General features: G+C 39.1%; 2 protein-coding genes and 4 long non-coding RNA genes across 6 annotated transcripts; 2 read left to right on the top strand and 4 right to left on the bottom strand.

The window, feature by feature from the left end:
• Positions 1-273: 273 nt before the first annotated feature.
• LOC307026956 lies at positions 274-4886 on the top strand. Its single transcript, XR_013804490.1, has 4 exons — positions 274-627; positions 2149-2343; positions 3708-3868; positions 4695-4886. It is a non-coding gene; the product is annotated as an uncharacterized lncRNA (long non-coding RNA).
• Positions 4887-5066: 180 nt separating this feature from the next.
• Positions 5067-7275, top strand: LOC307026965. Its single transcript, XR_013804496.1, has 3 exons — positions 5067-5195; positions 5457-6069; positions 6957-7275. It is a non-coding gene; the product is annotated as an uncharacterized lncRNA (long non-coding RNA).
• Positions 7276-12086: 4811 nt separating this feature from the next.
• LOC307026958 lies at positions 12087-12797 on the bottom strand. The gene is made up of 2 exons (XR_013804491.1): positions 12738-12797; positions 12087-12510 (listed from the first exon to the last, which is right to left on the bottom strand). It is a non-coding gene; the product is annotated as an uncharacterized lncRNA (long non-coding RNA).
• Positions 12798-12819: 22 nt separating this feature from the next.
• Positions 12820-14382, bottom strand: LOC307026966. Its single transcript, XR_013804497.1, has 4 exons — positions 13851-14382; positions 13652-13753; positions 13380-13553; positions 12820-12914 (listed from the first exon to the last, which is right to left on the bottom strand). It is a non-coding gene; the product is annotated as an uncharacterized lncRNA (long non-coding RNA).
• Positions 14383-15508: 1126 nt separating this feature from the next.
• LOC307026961 (uncharacterized protein) lies at positions 15509-19609 on the bottom strand (the record flags this gene model as incomplete). Its single annotated transcript, XM_079695122.1, has 11 exons — positions 19353-19609; positions 18318-18576; positions 18056-18188; positions 17880-17954; positions 17316-17711; positions 17024-17128; positions 16683-16915; positions 16425-16603; positions 15742-15835; positions 15569-15660; positions 15509-15530 (listed from the first exon to the last, which is right to left on the bottom strand). The coding sequence occupies exons 2-11, from the start codon at positions 18384-18386 to the stop codon at positions 15509-15511; spliced, it is 1398 nt and encodes a 465-aa protein (XP_079551248.1). The 5' UTR covers positions 18387-18576; positions 19353-19609.
• A 1230-nt stretch (positions 19610-20839) lies between these two features.
• Positions 20840-22410, bottom strand: LOC307026967 (cystatin-B-like). The gene is made up of 3 exons (XM_079695125.1): positions 22286-22410; positions 22103-22204; positions 20840-21172 (listed from the first exon to the last, which is right to left on the bottom strand). Exons 1-3 carry the CDS (start codon positions 22361-22363, stop codon positions 21035-21037), a joined length of 318 nt encoding a protein of 105 aa, XP_079551251.1. The 5' UTR covers positions 22364-22410; the 3' UTR covers positions 20840-21034.
• Between the last annotated feature and the right edge of the window lie 4593 nt (positions 22411-27003).

Here is a 27003-nt window from a genome sequence, read left to right as displayed (position 1 = left end):
TCTTAAAGACTGGATAAAGCGCTATATAAGTACAGTCCATATCAGTGTGTAGTGTCTCTACTTTAAAGAGTCCTCTCCTGCTGATGTTCAGGTGTATATCAGTATGTAGTGTCTCTACTTTAAAGAGTCCTCTCCTGCTGATGTTCAGGTGTATATCAGTATGTAGTGTCTCTACTTTAAAGAGCAACAAGTCCTCCAACTAATACGACCAAATAGGTCGATTGTTTTCCTCGTTTTCCGACCCATTAATACGACCCAGAGCAGCGTTTTCAATCAACGGGTGCGTCAGCCTGTATACCTTTACGACCCACGGGCGCGTTTTAAATCAACGGGAGGCGGCGTAATGACGTACAACGTCCTCGACAACTTCAGTTAACAACCATCGTTTTTCAGACACGTACACTCTTCAAAAATCACGGCTGTCTGTCGTAGAACAAAACGTGATCCGTCTCTTAAATTTGTGTCGACCACAGACCTTATTTCGAGCTATTTTCCCAAATCCTATGGAGAAATCTCATTGGTTCTGACGCGAGGGAACCGGAAGTGGTCAAATGCTAACTTACCGGGGTTTTGGACTCGTCACTGCATCAGACAACATCCATTTATTTCCCAGACAAGCTAATAAACGTGAGTAGTCAGATATCAAAAGTATATTCATTTTGGGATATGTATTATGTTGTTTTATTTTGTCGTCTAGTACAGTGACTAAGATTACTATGTTTACCTAGGAATAATGATAGCAAAGCTAAATTAGCCAAAAGTAGAATCAGCTAACGTTAACGTGAGCATGGAAGTTATGTGATCCATCGGTTCATGCGGTTGATCCAAATGTTATCAAACGTCACATTCTTTATAACTATATTAAATACTATTTATCTATTAAGTGAAGAGTGACCAGGGGTGTAATACTGCCGAAACACCGCTCCGGCACCTAAAACGGGGATGGTTGTTAGCATCTGGTGCTAGCTAGCTATGATAACGGATAGGCTAAGAGGCTAATGTACCTAATGTAATGTTTACACAGTTAACTTTAGTCTAAGTTATCTCAGTGGGTCTGAAACAGTTTGGTCACCATATATGGAAATACATATTTCCAAGGCACACTTTTATATTATTGTAATGTTCCACAATAGGAGTCGGGAATTCAAGTTCTTAGGTTCAATAGCTCCTTTGGTAGTATACAAATACAGGTTCATAGGTCACAGGTTGCAGGTCGCAGGTTCAACGTCACACAGCACCCTAAAAAAAATCGAATGAATCTAAAACATCGATGAAATCATTACAATTCATACTATTGGACATACAACAAATGCATAAAAAAACAAAACAGTAAATAGTTAAATATGCACAAAGATACATTTAAAAAAAGTATTATTCTTATCATTTTTTTTATTATTGAAATGTATACAGTTAAGTTTCATATGGGTGTTGACAGATGTATCCATAGATTTAGTTAATTTTGCCCTCAAGTGCACAAGATTGATGCATTTAACTTCACGGGGGCCTCCGGACCCCCCTAGAGGACATGAGGTCCACCCCCACTTAAAACATATTCACATGGATAGGATACTAAATACATGTGCACACTTTTTATATAGTAACCTTTGTACCTCAGCAGGAGGGAGTTAGTTTATAAAGGTCCTTCACTGATCACTTAACTATCACGCAGCTGTGTGCAGCATTTACTGTAAGAATCACACATTTATTCAATAATGCAGACTTAATAAATGACCATTCTTTGTTGATTCTGGCTGGAGTGTTAATTGACAGTAGTTACATAAGCTTCAAAACAAGCCACAACTGCGCGTGCACACGTGCAGAACTTATAGAATTAGCAATACACCCCTGGTAATGATGATTTTAGTATTATTTTCTGTGATGATGGAGCATCAACTTTTGGATCAACCAGATATTGACAGATTAGGGTTGTTCATAACAGTCACTTTAAACATGTGACTGACTCTGTATAACATTGTTTTCCTTACTCTTGTGATTTTTGTTCATCCTATCTAAAAGATAAAAAAACATGAGTTCATTGTTTTAACAAGATTTTTCACGATATAATAAAATACATGAATCCTGTAAACATTTGTAGTATAGTATTCTTATTTTTGGTATTCCCTGACATTATCTGTGTTTCTGTTACAGACGCCTACTCAAAAAGTGTGCCAGACATGCAGGCAAAGCATAGGAGTAGCAAGTAAAAAATGCAAACAATGTGGTGCCATCCAACCCTACAAAGAGAAACTCTCCAAGCAAAAAGAAAAGGTTGCACAGGAGTGGAAGGCCACGCAAAAGAAAAACCACAGTGTCAACAAAGTGTATGACTCGACACATTTACTGGTAAGCTTTTTTCTCTTGCAGATGTCAGTTATCATAAAAAAGTGTGTAAATAATCCCTGATCTTAATCTTTTTATACAAATTGTTAAATTACTGAATTGATTTATACTTTCCAACAGTCGCCCTCATTTACTTTTTAAAAATAATCCTAATTTCTTAAGTAAGTTTATGTGAGAAGTACAGACTAGTGCACGATTACTGCACTTCATGTAATGTGTTAAGCAAAATTGTTGTCACCGTTGTATTTAAAGCTGTAAAGGCATAACACATTTTTTCGAACTGATGTTAGATAGTGTTTGTACTTGCAAGCACCCAGTTTTAGTAAAACATTATTTCTTAACCAGAAGTAACATAGTTCAGGCCAGTGGTAATTCCTAGAATCAGAGCTTCAATGTACATGTTTTTCTAATTATATCTTACAAAAAAACCTGCATTTTGGTGTTTTATATTTTATTTTGGAACTTCATAGTATAGAAAACACATAATTATGTGACTATGGTTTCCAAAAGTAAAATGAATGAAATATCATATACATTTTTGAATAAATGGTAAAACCAAGAATGTCAGTGAATCAAAACCAGCCCATATTAATATAGTGCTTGAAAGACAATCAAGACCTGGAAAGAGTTAGTATTAATAAAGAGGCCCTTAAAAGCACTTTCATAAAGCTTACCAGAGTCTCTGACTTTGAGCCGTGTTCGAACAGTCCTTTAAAAATTCCCCTGTAACACCAGCTTTACATCTGAAGTGCTGTTAATGCGGAACTTTGAACCTGAAATGATATAGGTTATAGCTTGCTGACATGTTTCAAAGCTAAATGTAGCTTATTCAGATATCTGAATGTGAGAATTAAATGGACAAATATTAGGCATGCCAGAAACTGACCATGATCAAAATCGGACAGCCCTGGCGAATATTAATTGATTATTCGCCGCCGAATTGAAACTAAGCCAGGAAAAAAAAGAAATACATAAATAATAATAAAAATATATATAAATAAAATCGAATTTTAAAAATAATTTTCGATTATGGAGACTGTAACGAATATTCGAAAAATAGAATAATCGCTGGCATCCCTAACCCATATAAAAATAACTATGCCCATGTAAAAAAAACTCAAAGTGAACCCGAGCTCGATAAACTTCTTTTTTTTTTTACAGTTCTTTTTTAGGGGCTCCCCTAAAAGGGGTCTAAAATCACACCTGGTTAATTGTGGGGTGCCTTCCTCAATGTGCACACGTATCACATCAGTGCATTTTTCACTTAGGCAAAATAAATGGAGTTATAATGGCTTTAGGTGTGTGAAAATGTTTAGAACTGTTGTGTACATAATATTTCTTGTTTTTTTGTGTCCATTGTGTTCCAGCTCCACAAATGGAAAATGTTAGATCGGCGTCCCATCCTCCTTCTTGCCAAGAGAGGCACAAATGGTTTTTGCCGATTGCATCTGTCCATGGCAAATCGAGACAGAAGATGGTAACAATGCACTTGTTACCATAAAGAGGATTTACGAAAGCCTTATTAATGGTAAAGTATACAAATCTGCATGCTATATTTCAGCAATTTATCTGTTAACATTTTTTGTAAATTAGTTGCCCAGTTATCTGGTTTTAAATGTAAAAAAATGTGAATCACTGTTTACCAAGTAGTACAAATATGTCGTTATGTCTTGTTTTGTCAGTTAAAGGGCCCATGTCATGCTTTTCTGGTTATTACCCGTCCCCTTCTGTGTTATGAAGCTTTTCCTGCATGTAAACGGTCTGCAGAGTCACAAACCCTCAAAGTACACCCTGTAGCGAGTAAAACTCTAACACAGAAAATACCTGTCTATGCTGCTCTTTTTCAAAAAAAAATCTTCCTGAGTATAGTGACGTAACGGGCATAGTGACGTACCGGCTCACACACACTCACTCAGCCTTATCTTTTCTCAGCCGAGGCTCCGTGGATCTCCTCACGCACACACGCACTCACACTCACAGCCTGGATGTGAGTGTGTGTGTGTGTGTGTGTGTGCGCTCAGGCTGAGTTCCTCGCTGTCTCGCAGACCCCACACAGCAACCAGGAAACAACACCAGTAATCCAGCTCACACTGTCTGCTCCTCGAGCCTAAAAGGGCGGAGCAGCGAGCCCCCCAACGTCCCGCCAACACGGCACCCAGACCCCACGCAGCATTCTCATCTGTTTGTCCTTAGTGGTGTCATTTCCTGGTTGCTAACAAACGCCATTGTAACACAGAATCACTGATGTTCCGCTGTTTCATTTTTAGCTGTAATTACTCAGATTATAAATATATATGGCGGATTATACTTGGTCATTTACTCACCATGCGTCTACTTTTTTTTCTTCTCAATAGTGACTTTGGCAGTTGAACCTGAGGGCCCTTGTACCACACAGGCAGAAATGGCCGCAGACCCAGGATCAGACTTGTCTGTACCTCTTACCACCGAGACTGACACTGAGTTCACTCTCTTCCTCACTCCTGTGTCCTCCGGCCTGACTCCTGCTCTCTCCTCCGGGCTGACTCCTGCTCTCTCCTCCGGGTAGACTCCTGCTCTCTCCTCCGGGCTGACTCCTGCTCTCTCCTCCGGCCTGACTCCTGCTCTCTCCTCCGGCCTGACTCCTGCTCTCTCCTCCGGCCTGACTCCTGCTCTCTCCTCCGGGCTGACTCCTGCTCTCTCCTCCGGCCTGACTCCTGCTCTCTCCTCCGGGCTGACTCCTGCTCTCTCCTCCGGCCTGACTCCTGCTCTCTCCTCCGGGCTGACTCCTGCTCTCTCCTCCGGCCTGACTCCTGCTCTCTCCTCAGTGTCTTCCTCACAGAAAAGAAGACCAACGAGGAATAAAGTGGCAATTAATGGTATGTGCGGGTTAATTAGTAATTATCTTATTTACATCGACTGAAACTGTGTTTGATTTTGCACATTGAATGAGTTAAAGAGAGAGAAAACAATCATCGGTACAATTAGAATACACCACCTTTTGTTTTGTTTAAGACTTTGCAGTATCAAAAGTCTCAGTGCCATTTTGAACAGTTTAATTGAGCACAATGTGATGTTAGGCAATGTTTAGGAGGTTATTGCTGAACTTCAACTTATTACCATCTTTTAATTCCTTGCAGAATGTCCCATTCATCAAGGGTCAGACACTTTCCCCTACAAAAAACTACTGAGGGAACGAATCAGGGAGGTTTGTTTAGAAAATATTTTTAAATAAATAAACAATGACAATAATGTTTCCGTGGAACCAAGTCTTATCTTATTGGATTTTCGTATACTTTGTTTAAAAGGAGTGTTTCAGTCTTAAGCATGACTGCTAATGTAAATATTGAAATTACAGTAACAATAATTTATTATTAATTTAAGGTTGAGGTACTTGTGTAATGCTTCATGTCGCATTAATGCATCATGTCCAGCCATTTATTTGTATATTACATTTTTTCTTGTAATCCTTTGTAGGTGAATTCCTATTCTTGGCAGTACAAATATTTTTTTAAATAATAATAGTATTCCAAAATATTAAACTGATGGGGAAAATGCTATTGACTATGTTACAGTCCTTCATATGTTTGAGTTAATCGTACCTACTATTATTTCAAATTATCATTTGATTTCACTGGACTTTTTGTATTTACATGTATGACATTTGAAAAAAATGAAGTTTACCTAAAATCTGTGTTTCTTTACTCAGGGCCATACCGAGGTGTTGGTGCAGTGGCAGTCTTGCTCTGGATGGTATGTATCTAATCTGAAGTTTCCTTCAGTGTAGCTGATGGGTCTGGCAGAACAGGGGCCACAAAGTAGTCTTACCAACCAACTTCATCAACCCTGAGATCACTAACTTAAACATTTTGGGTTCCTCAGCAGTAAATTGAATTTAGTTGATCACATGGGGGTGGGGAGCCATGTCATCAATGGCTCTATCAGACGTTTGCGCCATAAAGTAAGACATCCAAGTTCTCTGCCCTTCGTCATTCAGACATCGCGCCCTAGAAACGTTGTCTGATTGTAACACATAAGCAGGGAAGTAGCCTACATTGAAATAGAAATTAAAATATACAATAGAGTTTATCATTGATCAATATCACTAAAGGTTAAATGATTGATATGTGAGGCTGGATGGTATTTGATCTCTTTTGTAATTACTGACTTGTTACATTTGTTCTTAACAATTATACTATAAGTATAGTTAGTAGTAATAAGTAGTATTATTTCTGTGTGCAGTCTTGCAGGCAGTTGTCTAAGTTTAGTGCTGTATGTTTGGGCATTGATAAGACAGCAAATTCAAAGAATTGGTCAAATGAAACATTGACTTTGAAATAAAAAATGTACCTTGTATTATATATGATGTACGTGTTATATATAAATATATACATTATACTGCACTTTCATCATGATATTTTTGAGTGACTTAGTATATCTTCTCATTTGAAATAGCATTGTCAACATACTGTAGAACTACATATTCCAAAAAGTAATACTTTTTGCTGTGTCAGTATTGTCATACTGATATTCTGTACAAACTGTGAAGTCCATTGAGACAAATGTAACATTTGTGATATTGGGCTATATAAATAAACATTGATTGATTGATTGATTGATTGACTGTTTCTGTTTTACAGTGGGGCGAAGTGGAAAAATTCCTGGGAGCCAAAGGAAAACTTTTCCAGTTAAATATGGCTGACTTTTTTTTTTCTATTTTGGAGTAATAAAATACATATAAAAAAAACATCTATGTAAGTGTTGTGCCTATTTGTGTTCTTATGTTATCAGTGAGCTGAAGCCAAGACAAATACAAATATGTTTTAAGTGTATCCATACAAACTCATTCTCTAAAACTGTCATGATTGGTCTGTTGTGAATGACACCCATGAGGAAAAAGGTCCTATACATTATATCACATCGGCAGGGCTGTGATGTGATGAGGCCCTCGCGAGCGTCGACGGGGGGGTGGTGTGTAAACCCTGGACACACCAAGCCGATTACAGCTAGTGGAGCCTCGCAGCAGAAACTGTGGCGCGCTCAATTGCGCCGCATTTGCGCATCAGATGAGGCTCCCTCCACAAGATGAGGGCGAGAGGCAGACGCAGTCTGTGTGATCGGCGTGTATGGAGGGGCGGGCCTGCACATCGGCATATCACAGACTGGTGCATACATTGTACAGGCGGCAATTTGAAATGGAACGCAGCCCACACACGGCAGACAAACCCAAACACTTTTGGAACACGCCACCTCCAGACACATTAACATGCACTCCCCTAACTTTCCCCTAATCTGACATTGTATTTCATTCCATAACATATAAATATACTGTTCACCCATGTGAAACACACACACTGAAACCAAAATAATTTACAAACATGTGAAAATCTTTCATATGCGATGGAAACTTCTGAAGCAATGGAAACAGGAGTCAGAGAGACACGAGGAGAGCAGGAACTTTGATGGCAAACTGATGGTTTATTCACAAGACATGTTGTGTGCCACGAATTGACACAAAAGATGCCAAACCAATTCTGAAGATCTCTACCCCAGACCCATATTTAGCTAGTTCTGAGAGAAGAATCAACATTGTGCATAACAAGATAAAACCAACACCTCTATCAGCTGACGCCAATAGGCAGGAACAGGGAGACAAAACACTGAGAGCACAGTAGCCAAGGCTACAGGTGCCTGTGCTCAGTCAGGACAAGACCTGGGGGGTATACCACGAAACTGGTTCAACCTAACCTGGATATGTTTGAGTTAGCCGGTTGGCCTAATCCAAAACATACGCCCTCTCGCTAAACGGCACTACGACACGGGTTATCAAGTGGATCGCTCAAGCCAGCCGTGCCTATCTAGTTAGGTGCGCGTTCACATAAAAGGGGTGGTATCTGGAGCATTCGACCAATCACAAACATGGAGAAGCGTACTGACAGCGCAGCGCGTATACTTCCTGAATGAAAAGTCAACTATATAATTAGACAAATATGAAGACTTTAAACATCCATGACTCAAACACTTTATCCAGGATAAAAGCCACATAGCTGCACCTGCAAGGTGAACACAGCTGGTAAAAGAAAAAGTGTTTGAATGCGTACATTAACAGGTTTATGATATGCCCCGTCTAAGACACGATCTGACTTTAATTACATTTGACTCGAGTGTTTCGTAATGTGTTGCTTAAAATAATACTTCTGCATACAGTATGTGACACTGTAAGTGTTGCACGGCCAGATACGGCTCAGCTGACTCAGATAAGGAGATATATGATACATTATGATGTGATGCCGCGGACTGTACTGTGACTTTGATCCAGTTACTTATGTTGAGGCAGATATTTAATTAAGCTTTCTTAACGCTAATGTTATAATAGTCAGATTGCTCTGAAGATGGGAGGTGATATTCTATTAATGTTCACATTCACACGTGAACACGTTTGGTTCTATGCAAACTCAGTAATATCCATTGTGATACAGTTATAAGGCCTTCACAAGAGACTGTCAGTGGAGATTAAAGGGGATCAGGAGCTCACGTCTTCTCAGAGTCCTTGGTATCTGGCTTGATGATTGTCTCACATTTCTAAACTTCATGTCAATAACCTGCTTAAAAAGCTGAGGGTTAGGCTAGGTTTCTTCTACAGGAACAAGTCCTGTTTCTCTGCTTGAGGCCAGGAAAAGGCTAGTCACTGTGACCTTTTGACCTGTGCTGGACTATGGTGATTTGATCTATATGAATGCACCTGCCAATTGCCTGGTCAAGTTAGATGCTACGTATCACAGTGCACTGAGATTTGTGACAAACTGTAAAGCATTAACCCATCACTGTACCCTGTATGCAAGGGCTGGTTTGCTTTCACTAACTGTACGGAGGCTCAGTCACTGGTACATTTTTATATACAAAGCCATGTTAGGGAAACTTCCATCTTATATCTGCTCCCTGATCTCACGGAAAATTGTAAGTGGCTACTGCCTGAGATCGAATGCTGTGGTTTTATTAAATGTGCCAACTGCTAGGACTGTCTTAGGGAAGACAGCTTTTAGATGCGCAGCTCCTCTGTCTTGGAATAGTCTGCAAATTAAATGGAAACTGAGCAATCTGGTGCCACTAAATGTTTTTAAAGCTCGGTTGGATGCTACTCAATCGGAAGCTATTGGTACCTGTTTATGTGGATAGTTATGTAAATGGTGCTGTATGATGTCCTTTTGTTGTTCTGTTTATGTTTTTATGTTTCGTGTGGAACCTACTTGAGCAGGTCTCCCTTGAAAAAGAAATCAATGATCTCAATGGGATACACCTGTATAAATAAAGGTTTGAAATTAAATGAAATGAGAGTCATCATCATCATGTTCTCTCTGCTGCTGCTGCTGCTGCTGGCAGCTGGAAGTGAGTCAACACTTATTATACTGCTGTTTAACAGGATAATCTGTCATATAACTTTTTTTTGTATTTGTACAGGTGTGAAGTGTGAACAGTTGACACAGCCAGCTTCTGTGACTGTGCAGCCAGGTCAACGTCTGACCATCACCTGTCAGGTCTCTTATTCTGTTAGTTAATAATAATAATAAAATTCAATAACATGCTTTAACCACTAGGTGCCCGTTTATCAGCTGTGCGCCGTTATGGTGTAAATACTGCCTATCTACCAATTGGATCCAATATAAAAGTCAGCCGAATTACTGTTGATATTGCAAGGAGACATATTGTGTGAAAATAAATCTAAGATGTTGTTAAATGGCTGATATATTTGTGATCCACGTCACGTTTTCAGTTTTGGCGGCAGTTCTTCCTGTTTGTATAGAAGTCTTCTCATCAGGGCTCTATAGATAGATAACTACGGCAGATATGTAATATGTAATGCAGCCGAACCATGTATTACAATGCCGTTATGTGATTAGCTCCAAAGAGAAAAGCAAGCAAACTCGGAATAAAGTATTATTTTATTTTTTTTAAATGTTTTCGGATTTCACATCGCATAAACACCATTTCCCAACGTGCATTGCGGCTAAACCATGAATCACCGAGCTGAGGATCTTGGTTATGGCTAGAAAGGATCCGTCTTGTGTAAAACTCTCGCGAGAGTTCGGCTGAATGTCACGTGGCTGAATGTTTACGTTTGGCAGGCAGCCTTTCAGTTAGGATCGTTAACATCAGTTGGCCACAGCAAATGATGGTGAGAAGCTAAACTATCTATTAATTATGTCAATGACAGGGAGTGTGATCGTTGAAAAGCGGTCTTGCTGGTGTTCAAAGAAGAATGACAACACTGTAGATCACCAACACTATGGTTTATTTTTTATTCACAGGCAAGTCAACGTTGTCGCAGTAAAAGTCCCAAGATAGCTCCTGGTGCAATAAAATGTTCCCTTGCAGTGTTTTACTATTATGTCTGATGTTTCTCTATTAATATTGCTGCTGCATTAATGTGTATGTTGCATCATGTTACTGCTGTAGATGTGTTTCCGAGCCGCTCCGATTACAACGAGAGTTACAACGAGAACGTGACGTCATATTTACAATAGAAGGATCCTTTCTAGCCATAACCGAGGATCTTGCCTACGTCTGTTTCCGGTATTGTTTTTGACGGATGTATTTTGTTATACACACATTCCTTCACATTTAATTTAAAATGTACATTAAAATATTTCATGAGGCTTTCTAAAATGTTTTAAAATATAACTACGGTTCGAGTTGAAGAGTTTATAAATTAACATGAACCGAAGCTGTTGCCTGGTAACGCAATCGTGCAACGTCACGTCCGTTAATTCCACATCCACACACATCGATTTAATAAATGAATATAGCCTTTGTATCTGCTAAAAGAGGTGCCGACCAGCTGGGGCAACAGAAAATTAGCGAAATTGAGTGTGACTATTACAAATGAAATCATTATTATATTAATATTGATAATAATAACAACCGACCGTCGGGGTAGCATTTGCTTGGCATTTCCGGGTATATCTCCACTGGTTGGGCCACGTTAACAATACTGTGTAAATGTCACGTTTGAAGGGACGAAATCGTGACAGCTTCACGTCTCCCATCATGGTAAATCGTCACATGTTCACGTCTTGCCGTGATACCGGGTTGTGCTGACCATGTCCATGCCTTTATGACAACAGTGTACCAATCTTCTGATGGCTACTTCCAGCAGGATAACTCACCGTGTCACAAAGCTCAAATATTCTCCAACTGGTTTCTTGAACATGACAATGAATTTTACTCAAATGTCACAGTCCACAGTCATCAGATCCAAATCCTACAGTGCACCATTGGGATATGGTGAACGAGAGATTTGCGTCATGGATGTGCAGCCGACAAATCTGCAGAAACTGTGTGATGCGATCAGGTCAATATTGAGTGAAATCTCTGAGGAATGCTTCCAGTACCTTGTTTAATCTATGCCATGAAGACTTAACGCAGTTCTGAAAGCAGATGGGGGTCCAACCCATCCTAGCAAGGTGTACCTAATTAAGTGGCTCGTGAGTGTATTACTTAGCTCAATTTGTATTGTTAGTGTGTGTCTGTAGGAGTAAAGTCTAGACACATTCTTTGGATGTAAGCATTGGCTAATTAAACAGATCATGATTAAATGACATGATGATAATAAGGGTGATCACCAAAACCTTATACCAGGGGTGGGGAACCTCTGGCCCTCGAGGTAACTCGGATCTGAAGGTGACTGATAACTGCTAATGGCATTTACTTGGATACCAGACATAGTAAATGCAAAGCAGGATCATATAAAAAAAAAGGTAATAAACAAGCCATTCAATCGTAATACTCGTTTTAATACGTTGACATGCATACAACACAATAGACTTGTTAAGTCCTGTTCGTTGTCCTGTTTGTTGTCCTTATCACCGTCCTGTTAGTTTTCCTCATCACCGTCCTCATCACCGTCTTGTTCGTTGTCCTCATCACCGTCCTCATCACCGTCTTGTTCGTTGTCCTCATCACCGTCCTCATCACCGTCTTGTTCGTTGTCCTCATCACCGTCCTCATCACCGTCCTGTTCGTCGTCCTCATTACCGTCTTCAATGTCTTCCTCCATCATGAGAAAAGACGAGTCCGAGCCAATACAGCTGTAGGTGCTGGTGACTCTGCTCAGTTTCTGCTCCAGAAGATATTGAGGGTGTAAAATACAGCAGTGCAGTCCCCTGTATCCCTCTTCTGTTATATCGCTTGGAGAAACTAAAATAAAAAGACAAAATGACAGTCTATGTAAGGCAACTTTTAATTAGCATTGATGTTGGTTCCATATAAGCAATTTGAATGTTTAACTCCGAGGCTGTATATTAGCTAAAAAGATTTGTGATTCAGAAAAAATGCAATCATTACAGATGCTATTCAGTGATAGACATTTGACACTGGGAGGGGGGCAGTGGCAAATATTATAAATCGGTATTTGTGGAACATACTTTGGTTCCTGATGTCGTCTTTTGTCTGATGAAGGAGGCGGTCCAGTTTGTCCAGTGCCTCCCTCAGATTTTGACAATGCTGGGTCATCTCCTTCACAATGATGACTTTCTCCTCTTCCATACGCCTGACCAGCATAACCTGGTCAAAAAGTCGCCTCTTTGTGCGCAGGTTCACCACTATAATGGAAAAAACACAAAATATAACAACCACAATGGTAAGGCTAATAAAACAAATAATATCAGTTTGTATTCAATCTTTTTTAATTAAATTGACCAAAACCTTAAAATCTGGTAAAAAAAAATTCAACCTCGCCGCTTGCTGAATTTTTTCAATTCTGTCTATGTTGGCAGAATTACATTCAGTATGTCTTGAGATTCAACATTAGTATGCAGTTCAGGGTGGTCAGGAAGGGTTTTACTGTTTCCATAGATATGCCTGTCCCAGTGAGACTAGACTATTAAGACTTGATAGGGCAACATCATACAGACCTTTCAATATAATTATTTTAAAATGATTTGTTGTGATCATGATGATTTGTGACACCTATGTTGATAGCTCTGTGTTACATTGGTGATTGTATTCTAGTACTTCAACTGAATTTATGGAATATCTAGGGCAAACAAAAACAAGTTGTTTCTTACCATCTCCTTGCGCCTCCCAGGGCAGAATGACATCCTCAGACAGACCGCATGCTGCTTCTGTGTCAATTTTCTCTGAACAGGCATCAATGGTGTTGTACTGCAGTATCCTCTCTCTGAGTTTCTTCTTGAGCTCTGTCAGTCTTCTCCGTTTGCGTTGCCTTGTTTGGTTGCTGTCTGTAAAGTAAAACAAAATACAAATAAACTAATATTAATAATACAAACAACAACAACAAGAAACAAATATTGTTTCTAGATAACGTAATAATAAATACCATTTTGTCGATAGAGGTCGTGTTTCTTTCTTCGGAGGGAATAAATAATTTCATCTATTTCTCTCTGGAGCTCCTCTTGGCTACTCTGGGCTCCATGTTTCTCTTGAAAACAGAAACAACAAGGTGTAATCATAAAACATGAAGCCAAATGTTTGGAAATATGGAACCAAATCTATACCACAGTGATCATATAACATACCAGTGGCTGCCCATTGCTTGACCTCCAACACCCACTGCTCCGTGTCCTCCAGGGAGATGTTCAGCTCTTGCTTGAGACTCTCAAGATTGTCCACTTCAGTTTGTGCTCTCTGTGTAGTCTGGTTAGAATGTTTCAAAGGAAAAAGTGAATATGCGTTCCAGTTGGTTGAGAAGGTTGTTTTTTACTGAATTCCTTTATGCACATTAACTGACCAGACAACAACATGAAATGCTAAACACCTTCTCTTCAAGGTTGGCAAGTATCACCTTAGTGTCCCTTTTTTTTCAAGATCAAGCAGGATTAACATTATTATTATTATTATTATTATTATCCAGAAATTCAGATGAATCAACCTATAGTGCTTTATTAAAAACAAACAGAACAGAGACTCTCTTGGCAGAACAGTGTGCCATGGCAGCACCATCATAATGAAATGATTGCAGAATACATTCAATTCAACAACATGTAGCTAAGGATGGTGTTAAATTACTACAACAACAAACTCGGATAGTCTTAATATACATTTTGAAATGCAGCATGGACGTCTTACTTTGACAAAACTCTTTGAGAGTGTCTTGTGGAGATTCTCCACCTTCCTGTGGTTCCATTGCATAGCCAGCACGGTTATCATATCTGCTCTAGCTGTAAACACAAAAACATGAAAATTCATATGAGCTTTACAATGTGGCACTACTTAAAACTATTTGTTTTCCTCTACCAACCTGATTTGGTCATGTATTTTGTTGTCAGAGCTGCCCCTTGAGAGGAAGCTGTTAACCTGTTCCACTTCCTCGCCGACAGTATTTCCAGCACCTTCCTGGCTTCTGTCACCCCACTTCACCTGCTCAGAATCATAAACAATGAGATCTAGCTATTTAGTTCAATATTATAATTTCTTGTACTGTACATCTTTAGTTATCATCAGTGTCAGGAGCAATTTCAGAAAGTTAAAATGTTCTGATATTGAATTATGCTTTGAACTACAATGTCACAACTGCAGTTATTTGAAGCTCTATTCATTCATTATTTCTACAGTGCGGATATATTTACTAAAATAAACATAATGGGTTTTGGAAGCCTATCCTTGTGACAGTCTCTTTTGTAACAATTTTGTCAACATTTGTAACTATTACAATTATTCCACAGGCTTGAATAGAATATACTACATGATATTCTTATGTGCACTACAATTTCTAAAACATTTGAATCTAGTGACACAAATGTTTAATTTGCATACTGTACCTCGCATTTGCCTGTGTGGGCCTTGGCGTGCATTACAGAGAGAAAAGGTTTCATCTCTGTAAGTGGTTGGAGCTCAGGCAACTTTGCTGCCATCTTCTCCAAATAAGGCCAGTACCTGTAATGACAAAATCAATTAGCTCTTCCAGTTGCATGATGGCATAATAGTAAAAAGATAAACCAGGTCCTTAAAATTACCAGTACAATCCTTGTAACCAACATCAGCATTTATCCAAATGAATGTTTTTTTTGCTTTACATCTACTGGATGTGCAAGAATTAAATAGATAACACGTTTCCCACAAACACTTCCAATTTTGCAATAGTTATAACTACCTGCAGGCAACATCCATACAAAAGAATGTTGCATTCGCAACTTCAGCCAGCTCCTTCTGCAGGAACATTGGGTAGGCATATATTTCACCACGGTAGTGATTTAGGCCTTGTCGTAAGATGCCATGTCTGCACACAGCTATTTGCAGTCCTTCCTCATCCACCTTGGCCCTGGACTTGTGTGAGGTTTCTCTGCAAGCTGTGAATGTTGCCGGTCCACAAACATCACGACCACTTTTCTGAAATAGACACAATCTGTTACATTTAACCCTGTGCTAAGATAAATAAATAAAGGGTTAGGGGATTGAATAGATTCTTACAATCGTCATCTGGCTCCTGATTTTGTCGACAAAGGCAGACACTTTACTGTCCTGGGCAATGAACAGTCCATCAAATAGAGACGGTTCATCTGTCCTGCGAAATTCGAGAAAGACATTGTAAGCAACATTATCATACATACATAAGTTTGATTGTGTCCTCTATTTAATGTGGCCAATTTGCTTTTGCCATAACATTTTCATAAATGTGGAAAAGGTCTTTGTGAATTTGATCTGTAATTCTGTGTAAAGTCTTTTGCCACCATTATTTAACATTAGTGAAAAGTTTACTGACTTCTTGTAAAAAGGTAAAAATAAAAGTACATCCTTTATATTGATGGGCATGGAATAGGGCAGAGGAAGGCATAGAAAAAGGTTCCTGGGCAATTTAATACATTTTTCATGAAGCGATTATATCCAAAACTGGTTCTTAGCTCCAACATATCCAACTAACGTCAACCATTTAACATTTTAAAGTTGAGTTAACTTTACAGGCGTCATATATAATAATGTTTATGAATTGGATTTATATAATTATGTGTAATTTCACACCAACCATTGTTTTCTGATGGTCTACAAACTTTGGAAAAAGAAATTGCAGAGTTGGGGAAAGTTAGACATTTCAGCAAAGACATTCAGCTTAGTCAATAAAACAACAACTAAAATGAGAATATGATTTCACTGACCCTCTGGACTTCTTGAAGCGATAATGCTTTCTATTGCCATCTACAGCAATAGCCAGCATGTCAGGTGTGCATGCTGGGCATTTAAAGGGCTCCACCAGGCATAGATCTTCTTGTCTGTAATTACAGAAGGCAAACTCCCGAAAGACTCTGTGGAAGATATCGCTACAGATTCTGCCTGTCTGGAAAAAAGAATGGTATTCATTTGGTTAATTAAAAGTTTGGTATTCAAAAATCTTGAAAACCACATTTTATTCTTACCCTTCCTGTGGAAAACGATCGATGTTCAAGCATTTTTATAAATACTTGCTGGGATAATGCTGGGCTGGCCAATTTCATTTGCTCGAATGATGTGAACACATCAAACTTAAAAATAATTTTGCAGCTGTCGGTTGCTGGCCAGTATTTGTATCCCAGCAAGTCACCTATGCTCGGGGACCATTTGGCGGAACAAATTGGGCAGCACACAGAAGGCAGACGAACGTTGTATGGACCTGAGAAAAAATATAAATGTGCAATTTGACAGCTATCTATGCAATGTAGGACAAAAGTATAATAGTAATCCTGTATTTCTGCTTGATCGTCTTCTGGTGGCAACAAACCATTGATAGTCACCAACACGGTCTGCTTTCCTGGGATGATGGTGAAATCTTGGCTTGGACCACAGAAGCAGATTTGGGATGGCGGAGGAATTGGAAGCAGACACACTGCAGCAAAGACAATTTCAGAGATTCATATGCATGTTAGGACATGTTAGGAAATGTAGTCAATACAAATTGAGACATTTTAACTGTTAAAGCAAACTTCCGACATGGTGAAAATGATGCCGCTGTATATGTAGTGCACATTAGGAAACCATGGTAAGGGAATATGTAATACCTTATTTGAACCCACCTTGTTCACAGAGTCCATATTGGCCACTTTCATCCACAACCACTAAGGATGTGGGAGGAATAGGTCTGTAAAACCCATCAAACATGGCTTCCCTGTCATGGAAGACATGTTTACCATGGATAATAGGGTCACATGCCGGACAAAGAAAGGGAGTTCCTGGTGGAACACAGTCCAAGCACCGGACCACAGCATCAGCAGTTTTGCATTGGAGACAGGAACGTGTAGTGACAATCTCTGCAGCCAATTTCAAATTAAGGAGCTCTGGCATTGCAGCTCTGAATTTTTGTTCACGTTTCAACTGTCTTTGGGTCCATGTTGATGCAGTGGGTGTTTCTTCTGATGATGCAGGGACAGTGAGAGAACCCAACAGGTTTCTCAGTGTCTGAAGATGTTGATCTAAAATAACAAAATATAAAACAAATCATGGAATTTAGTTTAATTTAAAAAAGATATTCCATACATGGCTTTTCACTTTACAATGTATCATGAACAAAGCTATTACATACTACAAACAATTACCTACATTTCAAGTTGAAGGATAATTTAAGAATTCATTGTGCATACCAAGACTTGGGACCTGTAGAGGAATCTCATGTGTCTCCTCGACCTCTGGGGACTTCTGAGAGCTGGAAGGTTTAACTGCATAAAACAAAGTACGATGATATGGGAAACATTATTGAGGACCGACCAACGACATTAAAACTTAATGAAACACTAGAACTAGATTATATTTTACAGACCAGATCGATTCTTATTCCAATGTTGGGCTATAATGTTCCCATCCAGGTCCCTCTTCCTCCAGGAAACATTTGATCCTTGCGTTATTTTCTTTGGTATCTTCTGTATCTTCGGTTTCTTTGGTTTCTTTGGTATCTTAATATATAAATATATAAAAGAGATTATATATTTCCCTTAATTGTTGCACACACATCTTTGTAATGTGTGTGTCTGTTATCATTTGAGTAAATGTTATAATACATTTTTGGATAATGTTGTACTTGCCTTATTTGCCAACTCATCTGCGAGGGCATTCCCTATCTCTAGCCATTCATTCAGTTGCTTGGATGACATTTTTAAGTGAGGATAAAAAGGGCAACAACAAACAAAGGATGAACTGACATACAGGGAGGGAGAAAAACAAAACAAAAGACAAGAAAACGAGAGGGGTGAAAGAGAGTAGGAAGAGGAATATGGCTCTGAAAAGAACCGTTGATTTTTTTATGATAATAGGCTACTTCATATAATTGAATTGATAGATGACCTGAAAAAAACCAAACAGATGAACTCAGATTAGCTGTGCTACCATGTAATTTAATTGTTGCTTCATAAATAAGCATTCGCCAAAATAAAACTACAGGCACCAAAATCAATCAAGTCCCAGGTAAATCAGTAATTACAGGAAAACATATTTCTCTTTTTAACTAGATGTGATGCTTTCACAAAACTTAAGTTGAATTAGCGAATGTTTAAAGTAGTAAAACAACTATGACCTGATGATATTCAAGTGTTGAACTTACCCTAACTATCATTAATGCAACATGTTAGGTGACATTTCGAAGAAAGAAAAAGTGTGTGCATTATAAAAAGCGCCATGTAAATGTCAACTATTATTATTATTATTATTAAAGTGCCATTTCCTTTCGCATTGTTTACGTTCATATCATGTCCTGGTCTGGTTAGCTGAATATACATACTTTTGCCATTGTTATGTGTTATGTCACGTGCTACCAAGGGTTTTGTTTTTAGGCAAGATTTTAGCTCCTTTTGTGCGAAGGAGAAAACTCTCCCTACAACTTGTTGTAGACGAACCTTCTTATATTGCAATACATATCCGTTAGCGCATATAAGCTAAGCGCTAAGCGCTAACCTTTACAGCCATGCTATTGCTAACAACATGCATTCGCCTATACTGCCTATGCCACGGGCCAGCCCTAAAACGTAAAACTGAAATATCGTGGTTAAACATGATTAGTAGAAAAACGACAGGATTAATTAAAAGCGTAAACAAATCAAATGAAATACAGAAATCAGATTTACCACTTGTAAAGCTCTGACGCTCTTTAACAATCCTTCTTCTTCTTCATCTTCTTCTTCATCTTCATCTTCTTGGCTCGTCGCACTTTTATTGATGCGCAAGGTTAAAGTTCACGGGATTACGATCGTGACAAAACGTGACAAAAGGTTGTAATAAACTGCTGCTAGAAATGAATAATGGGAAAGCTACGTGGCTATGGGTCGTAATATCGTGATCAACACTGCTTAAACAATCGACCTATTTGGTCGTTTTTTGTAGGAGGACAGGCTGTTAAAGAGTCCTCTCCTGCTGATGTTCAGGTGTATATCAGTATGAATTGTATTCTCAGTAGCAACATTCTTCTTGTGTGCAGTGAAATTAAGTACCTTGGTCATTATATTTCTGATGATCTCACAGATGACAAAAACATCCATAGACAACGTTGCAAACTGTATGCCCAGGCAAACATATTAATGCGGAAACTTCACAAGTGCTCTGTAGATGTCAAGGTATCACTTTTTAAAGCTTTCTGTGCACCATTGTACACGGCTCACCTGTGGAGTAACTACAAGGCTAGAAGCATACAAAAACTAAAAGTTGCATACAATGATGCTTTACGGTTGGTGGTGAGGGTACCAAGATGGCACAGTGCCAGCCAGCTGTTTGTTAACTTGGGGGTACCTACTTGTCGAGCCCTTTTAAGAAAGTTAATGTACAAATTCATGTGTCGCCTAGAAGACTCGGACAATCATGTTATCTCGATTTTAATCAACCCTGTGAAGAGTTCTACTCGGTTCTCTTACATGATTTGGAGACATTGGCGCAATAGCCTATACAGACAGTGAGCATGTGTGGCTAGCTGTGATTGGACTGATTTTATCTTTTTTATCTTTTTGTTTTTATCTGATTTGTGTTTAGCTTTTTTTCTTATTTATTGATGTGTGTCTTGTCTTTTTGTATGTGATATGGACCTTGAGTCTGAAATAAAGATTGAATATGTAGTGTCTCTACTTTAAAGAGTCCTCTCCTGCTGATGTTCAGATGTATATCAGTATTTAGTGACTCCAGCTCCCCGTCTCCTGTTGGCGATCCGTCCCTTCTCAAGTCCCTAGTCTCTTCTCTAGTCTCTTCTCTAGTCTCTTCTCTAGTCTCTTCTCTAGTCCCTTCTCTAGTCCCTACTCAAGTCCCTACTCAAGTCCCTACTCAAGTCCCTTCTCTAGTCCCTACTCAAGTCCTTTCTCTAGTCCCTACTCAAGTCCCTACTCAAGTCCCTACTCAAGTCCCTTCTCTAGTCCCTACTCAAGTCCCTACTCAAGCCCCTTCTCTAGTCCCTTCTCAAGTCCCTTCACCGTTGGGGGTCCCGCCGACTCATGTCCCAACTCCATGCTTTGTTACGTCGGGGCAACAACATGTCCTGTTCCGTTGGTTGTCCCGCCAAGATTACAACTATTTTAGAAATCAGACTTCACTGAAGAAAATCAAACGCTACACACAAGAACCAGAGGACACATTTTGAGATTTGTAATGCTTTCTTTATTATTTATTTAAAAGGAAATGCGTTCAACTTTCTGCTACCCAACACCAAATATCTGTATCTCTGTGTGACAGATTCAAAATCATTGTTTAATCATTTCAGGATAAAGAAGAAGAGCATTTTAATATCAGACTGCTGCCTTTAAGTGTTACACTGTTGAAAAAGGTCATGTCAACAGTAAGGAAAAGGGCCCAGGGGGTCATGTTTGGTTTTTCCCTCTTCAACGTTGACCAGCTCAACCTTTCCTCCATAACAAGGAAGTTGTTGGAAAACCCTCAGATGAATGTAGTCCTCCTCTCCAGCAAAGACCTGCAGGAAAGAGAGGGAAAATATAAATATAAATCTGATTCATGTGAAGCTTCTGTCAAACTGGAGTAAACTGTCCTGCGATGAATTGGACCTGCATTAGATTTAAAGAGCCCTATTCTGCTTTTTGGGTTTTTGTCTCTGTCCTGTATGTTCTATAGGTTTTAGTGCATGTAGTCTGCAAAGGCTAAAATCCCTGTCTTCCCTACAGAGGGAGTTTCTGTCAGTAATGTATTTGGTTCATGAATTGATTCATCTTGTATATGATTGTGATGGGGTTCTATTCGTCCATTAGATACATAGGCTTAGTCGGTTGTTTAAGATCCAAAAAACTTTATTTATAACAGCAAAAAAATAAATAGCGAACCAGCACTACTTAGACAAACAAACAAAAACGTCCAAATCAGACAGTCCATCACTCCCGGAGAGTAAACGTGATCAGTTGTTGCCTTCTCTGCAACATTCTCGGAGTGACCCTTCCAGGGCCAACCCCGTCCCTTATTAACCCATAGCCCCTCCCACCAGGCTTACCGTCAACAGGTGACAACAATTAAACTCCAAACCACATTTCAACATAAAAATCCGACCCAAAGATAAACAGGTTAACCACCTCTTAAACATAATCATTCCCCATAATTAACAAGCGTAAAATAAATAAGAAATTGCATAGCATGAATTTAAAACACGGAAGTGATGCGCCTCCGTCTTTTCTCCGACATGTTTGGGGTGTGTGTGTGTGTGTGTGTGTGTGTGTGTGTGTGTGTGTGTGTGTGTGTGTGTGTGTGTGTGTGTGTGTGTGTGTGTGTGTGTGTGTGTTGGCTGTCAGTGGCGGAGTCAGTCACTCATGTGATACGCTCCGTCACAATGATATAAAGACAAACACGCTATCTGAGGCTTTCACACTTTTTTTTCATAAATCCCAATATTCCTTACCTTTATGCTGAGGTTTATTCCTGCCACAATTTGTGAACGGAATTTCACTGCTTTGTACACCGCATACTTTTGGTTGGTTCTTTGCTCCACTTGATCCTTCACCTGTGTAAAAATGTATCATTAGGCCAGACCAGAGGGTAGTCTGTGGAGCTTGTGAAGAATGAACGTAGATTGAGAACTCACCGCATCACAAATCTTCTGAGTGTCCTCATCAGCGTCCTGTGTCTCGGTCCATCCTCCACAAATAACTTGATCTGCCATTGTCACTAAGAGAAGTTAGTCAACTGTCAAGTGTCACAAGTGTTTTGACTTTTTATCAAATGCATGCATGTATTTATACAGAGAGCCCACACCTGGATACTCCTTCATGCTGGGTGGAGCTGCAGGTGTATCCACAACCCTCACATGATCCTGAGTTATGATTATTTCTGATTCAATATTATCTAGATTCTTGTGAAGACTTTGAAAAACATTTATGAAATGCACTTCCTTCTCCAGGGTGGAAAGTCTTTACTTAGGCAGTTTACATAGTTTTATATTTGTTCAAAAATAATCAATAATACATCACTGTTTTTTTATATTGTTATGAGAATCAGTATCAACAACTCCACAAGTTTGGAGTTTAATGTTGCTTTACTTAAAATATGTGTTATCCAAATGAAACACTTAACTTCCTCTCTGGGCATCCTCAAATCAACACACAACTGCACATCACTGTATTATAAATGAATGTAACACATAGTGTATAATCATTTTGAAATAAATAAGTAAAGCATTTTATATGAGACTGCAGAGAATTGTAATCAGGGAAAGGAGCGTGCAAGTCTTGAGTCACTGTTGGTGTGTTTCCTTAAACCTGTATGCTCCCCATTGTTAGATAACTCCCACCTTGATAACCTTTTGAGAAATGCATTTCCAGGGAAGTCAAAGTCAACTGGCGACACTTCTTTAGAAATCATAAATTGTTCCGTTTGACTCACCCACCCACTCATTCGAATAATTTATTCACAAAGAAATGCGTTTACTTCTCCAGGGAAGTCAAAGTCAACTTAAAAGAGAGTTCAGCCATCTGACAGCCTGGAAGAAAATGTTCTTTAGTCGGGACGAAAGTTGTGTGTGTGTGTGTGTGTGTGTGTGTGTGTGTGTGTGTGTGTGTGTGTGTGTGTGTGTGTGTGTGTGTGTGTGTGTGTGTGTGTGTGTGTGTGTGTGTGTGTGTGTGTCAGTGGTGGCGCCAGGGGGGAGCTATGGGGTGCTGAAGCACCCCCCCCAGGATAGCCATAGCACCCCCAAAAAATGTAGAGTCTCAGGATACTGAAATCTGTATTTTTAAAATCTTTTTTTCCTTCTAATTTGTTATTCTTTTCTAAATAACACACTGTTATGTACTCAACAATAACACACAATTATCCTTTTTTAAATTTATTTGTCTAATTCCATAATCTCTGGCTTTTTTGGCGTCCGTCAGGAACTGAATTTCAAAATAAAATAACCGGAATCAGACGTAGGCCTATAAGGGACATTTTGAGCATCATTGCTATACACAGCCACTGAACTGATTACCCAAGATCCTCAGCTATGGTTTGAGCTCGTTGATTGGATGTTTTAGCCGCAAAGCATGTAGGGATATGGTGTTAATGCGATATGATAACCGAAAAACATTTCGGAGTTTAGGATGGCCGAAGACGCTACACTACCCATAATCCCCAGCTATCGTTTGGAATAGTCCCCGTGATTAATCTTCAAGCGCTGGGATTGGATGTTGGAGTGGCAGTGCGCCAAGGTTACGCCGAGCGTCAAACAGCTCTTTGAAATGGAACGAAACCACGGCAGACTATCCAAAACTGGAATCCAACGCCCCCCCAGAACTACACATGCTGGCTATTGTGTTTCGCGACATGTTCTATGGCAAATGTAAAACATATAATTAATAAATGGGGGGAAATCGCTTGTGTCCATAATGGGCAGCATTAATATATACCCACATGACAGCTCATTGTTACTTTGTAATTCTACTCCACTACAATTCAGAGGTTAACCTGGTATTTTTACTCCACTACATTTAATTTAGTTACTTTCCAGATTCTGATTAATGATGTGAAATATAAACAACCCTTAAATCAGACTTTAGTTACACCTGAGTAAAATTCAGGTGATTGTCAAGTTCCAACAATCAGGAGAGCTATTTGATAGTTGGTGCTTGAGAAGACTAAACATTTATCTGCAGATCCCTATAAAGTATATTCATTACTCGTTATTCTCTAATAATAGTTCATTAAAAACCGTATATTATGGCTATTTTGCACATCCCTTTCAAGATTTCAATATTTTCTAAGATTTATTGACATATCATATACACAACTACGGTGTAGTTATGCAATGAATGAAAACTTGGGTCGCAGGTTCCTCAACAGTGCATTACAAGACATCTATCTTCCTGGTCGAACGCACTTATTGTAAGTCTCTTTGGATAAAAGCGTCAGCTAAATGCAATGTAATGTAATCTATCAATATGTGTGTATACCTCCACCATTAAACTGTCAAATTCTGCACATTTCTTATTCTATCTACATACATAAGAGTATAATTAATGTGTATAATATCAGTTAAAATAAGTGCTTCAACATAGTTAACATGGCAGGAAATCAATATATTAGACATTAAGTGCTTTGTCAGGCTTAATAATTATCTTTAGATACCCCCAAAGCTTTTTCTTATTTAAAAGAAGACCTTCATCTAAAGTATTATTTAATGTTTGAATAAAGTTTAATTAGTTTATCTGTTTTGCAGATCCTCATATTAATATATGTGTACATCCTGCACTAAACTGTTTCATTGTCTATGTGCTTCTAAGATGTAATCGTCCCTGTCCTGTATGACTATTTGGCCCCCCTTGTCTGCTGGTTTAATGACTATGTGTTGGCTGTTACCTAATGTTTTAATAATATTTCTATGTTCCTGACTAATGTTGGGTGTACTCTGTGGAAGGGGGCGCCAATGTCTGAGTGTGTCAAGGTTCTTATTGATGAGTTGTGTTATTTCAGGTGTTGATGTATCAGTGTATGGTTCCCAGGTGGAGGGTCCGGTGAGCGGGACAGGCTCCCGCCCCTGGCTCCCCAGGAAGTGGTCCTTGAGCTTGATACGCCTGTGGAAAGCATGGAGGTCCGCCCTGAGTTACCCATGTAGGGGGTTTGGGTGTGGTATCTGAAAATATAAATCTGATAAATGTGAAGCTTCTGTCAAACTGCAGTAAACTGTCCTGCGATGAGTTGGACCTGGCATTAGATTTAAAGAGCCCTATTCTGCTTTTTGGGTTTTTGTCTCTTTCCTGTAGTGTGTAGACCTTACCTTTACGTGAGGTTTTCTCCTGCCACAATTTGTTGCCAAAATTTCATTGCTTTGTACATCACATACATTTTGTCGGTTTCTTTCTCCACTTGATCCTTCGCCTGTGTAACATTGAAATAAAAGTGTATCATTAGGCCAGACCAGAGGGTAGTCTGTGGAGCTTGGAAAGAATTAACGTAGATTGAGAACTCACCGCATCACAAATCTTCTGAGTCTCCTCAGTTTTTTAATTTTTATTTAGCCTTTATTTATACAGGTGAATCTCATTGAGACACAAGGTCTCATTCTCAAGAGAGACCTGTTCAGTGGTAACACTACCACCCAAAGTTACAGACAGACAGGACACTATACACAGAGGCAACAGTCAAATAAAACAATGTAAAAAGTAGCATCCTCTGTCCAGCTCCATCCTCCTGCGATAATATTTGCCATTGTCACTAAGAGAAGTTAGACAACTGTGAATACTCTGGATATTCCTTCATGCTGGGTGGAGCTGCAGGTGTATCCACAACCCTCACATGATCCTGATGAGTTCTGTTTATTTCTGATGAAATATTATCCAAATTCTTGTGAAGGCTTTGAAAAAACATTTATGATATGCACTTCCTTCTCCAGAGTGCAAAGTCTTTACTTATGCAGGCTATTTTATATTTGTTCAAAATAATCAATAATACATCACTGTTTTTTAAAATATTATTATTATTATGATAATCAGTATCAACAACTCCACAGGTATGGAGTTTAATGTTGCTTTACTTAAAATATGTGTTATCCAAATGAAACACTTAACTTCCTCTCTGAGCATCCTCACATCAACACCCATATCATATATATCATATCATATCATATCACTGTATTATGAATGAATGTAACACATAGTGTAAAATCATTTTGAAATAAATAGGTAAAGCATTTTATATGAGACTGCAGAGAATTGTTCATGTCAGGAAAGTAGCGATGCAGGTCTTCAGTCACTGTTGGTGTGTTTCCTCGTTCCATTTAACTCTATGCTCCCCACTTGTTGGGTAACTCCCACTTTGATAACATTAGAGAAATGCATTTCCATCTCCATGGAGGGAAGTCAAAGTCAACTGACGACACTTCTTTTAGAAATCAATAAAAGCAAATGCAACATAAGAGCCACAACAAATACTGCAAGATTATTTTGTTCTGCTTCACTAAATATCTTCACCTCTGTGTGAATAGATTACAAATTAGACAGAGGTCTTCAGACTGTTGGTGTGTTTCCTTGTTCCGTTTGACTCACCCACCCAGTTGATGACTCAGAAGAAAAACAAATTAACCTCTTCTCCAGGGAAGTCAAAGTCAACTTTCTAGAGAATTCAGCCTCCTTACAGCCTGGTGGAAAAAACTTGTGTGAACAAGTTGTTTGTGTGTGTGTGTGTGTGTGTGTGTGTGTGTGTGTGTGTGTGTGTGTGTGTGTGTGTGTGTGTGTGTGTGTGTGTGTGTGTGTGTGTGTGTGTGTGTGTGTGTGTGTGTGTGTGTGTGTGTGTGTGTGTGTGTGTGTGTGTGTGTGTGTGTGTGTGTGTGTGTGT

Source organism: Notothenia rossii (genome assembly GCF_949606895.1).
Source record: "Notothenia rossii genome assembly, contig: scaffold_98, whole genome shotgun sequence".
Classification (NCBI taxonomy): domain Eukaryota; kingdom Metazoa; phylum Chordata; class Actinopteri; order Perciformes; family Nototheniidae; genus Notothenia; species Notothenia rossii.
This window is presented reverse-complemented; position numbering and strand designations above follow the sequence as displayed.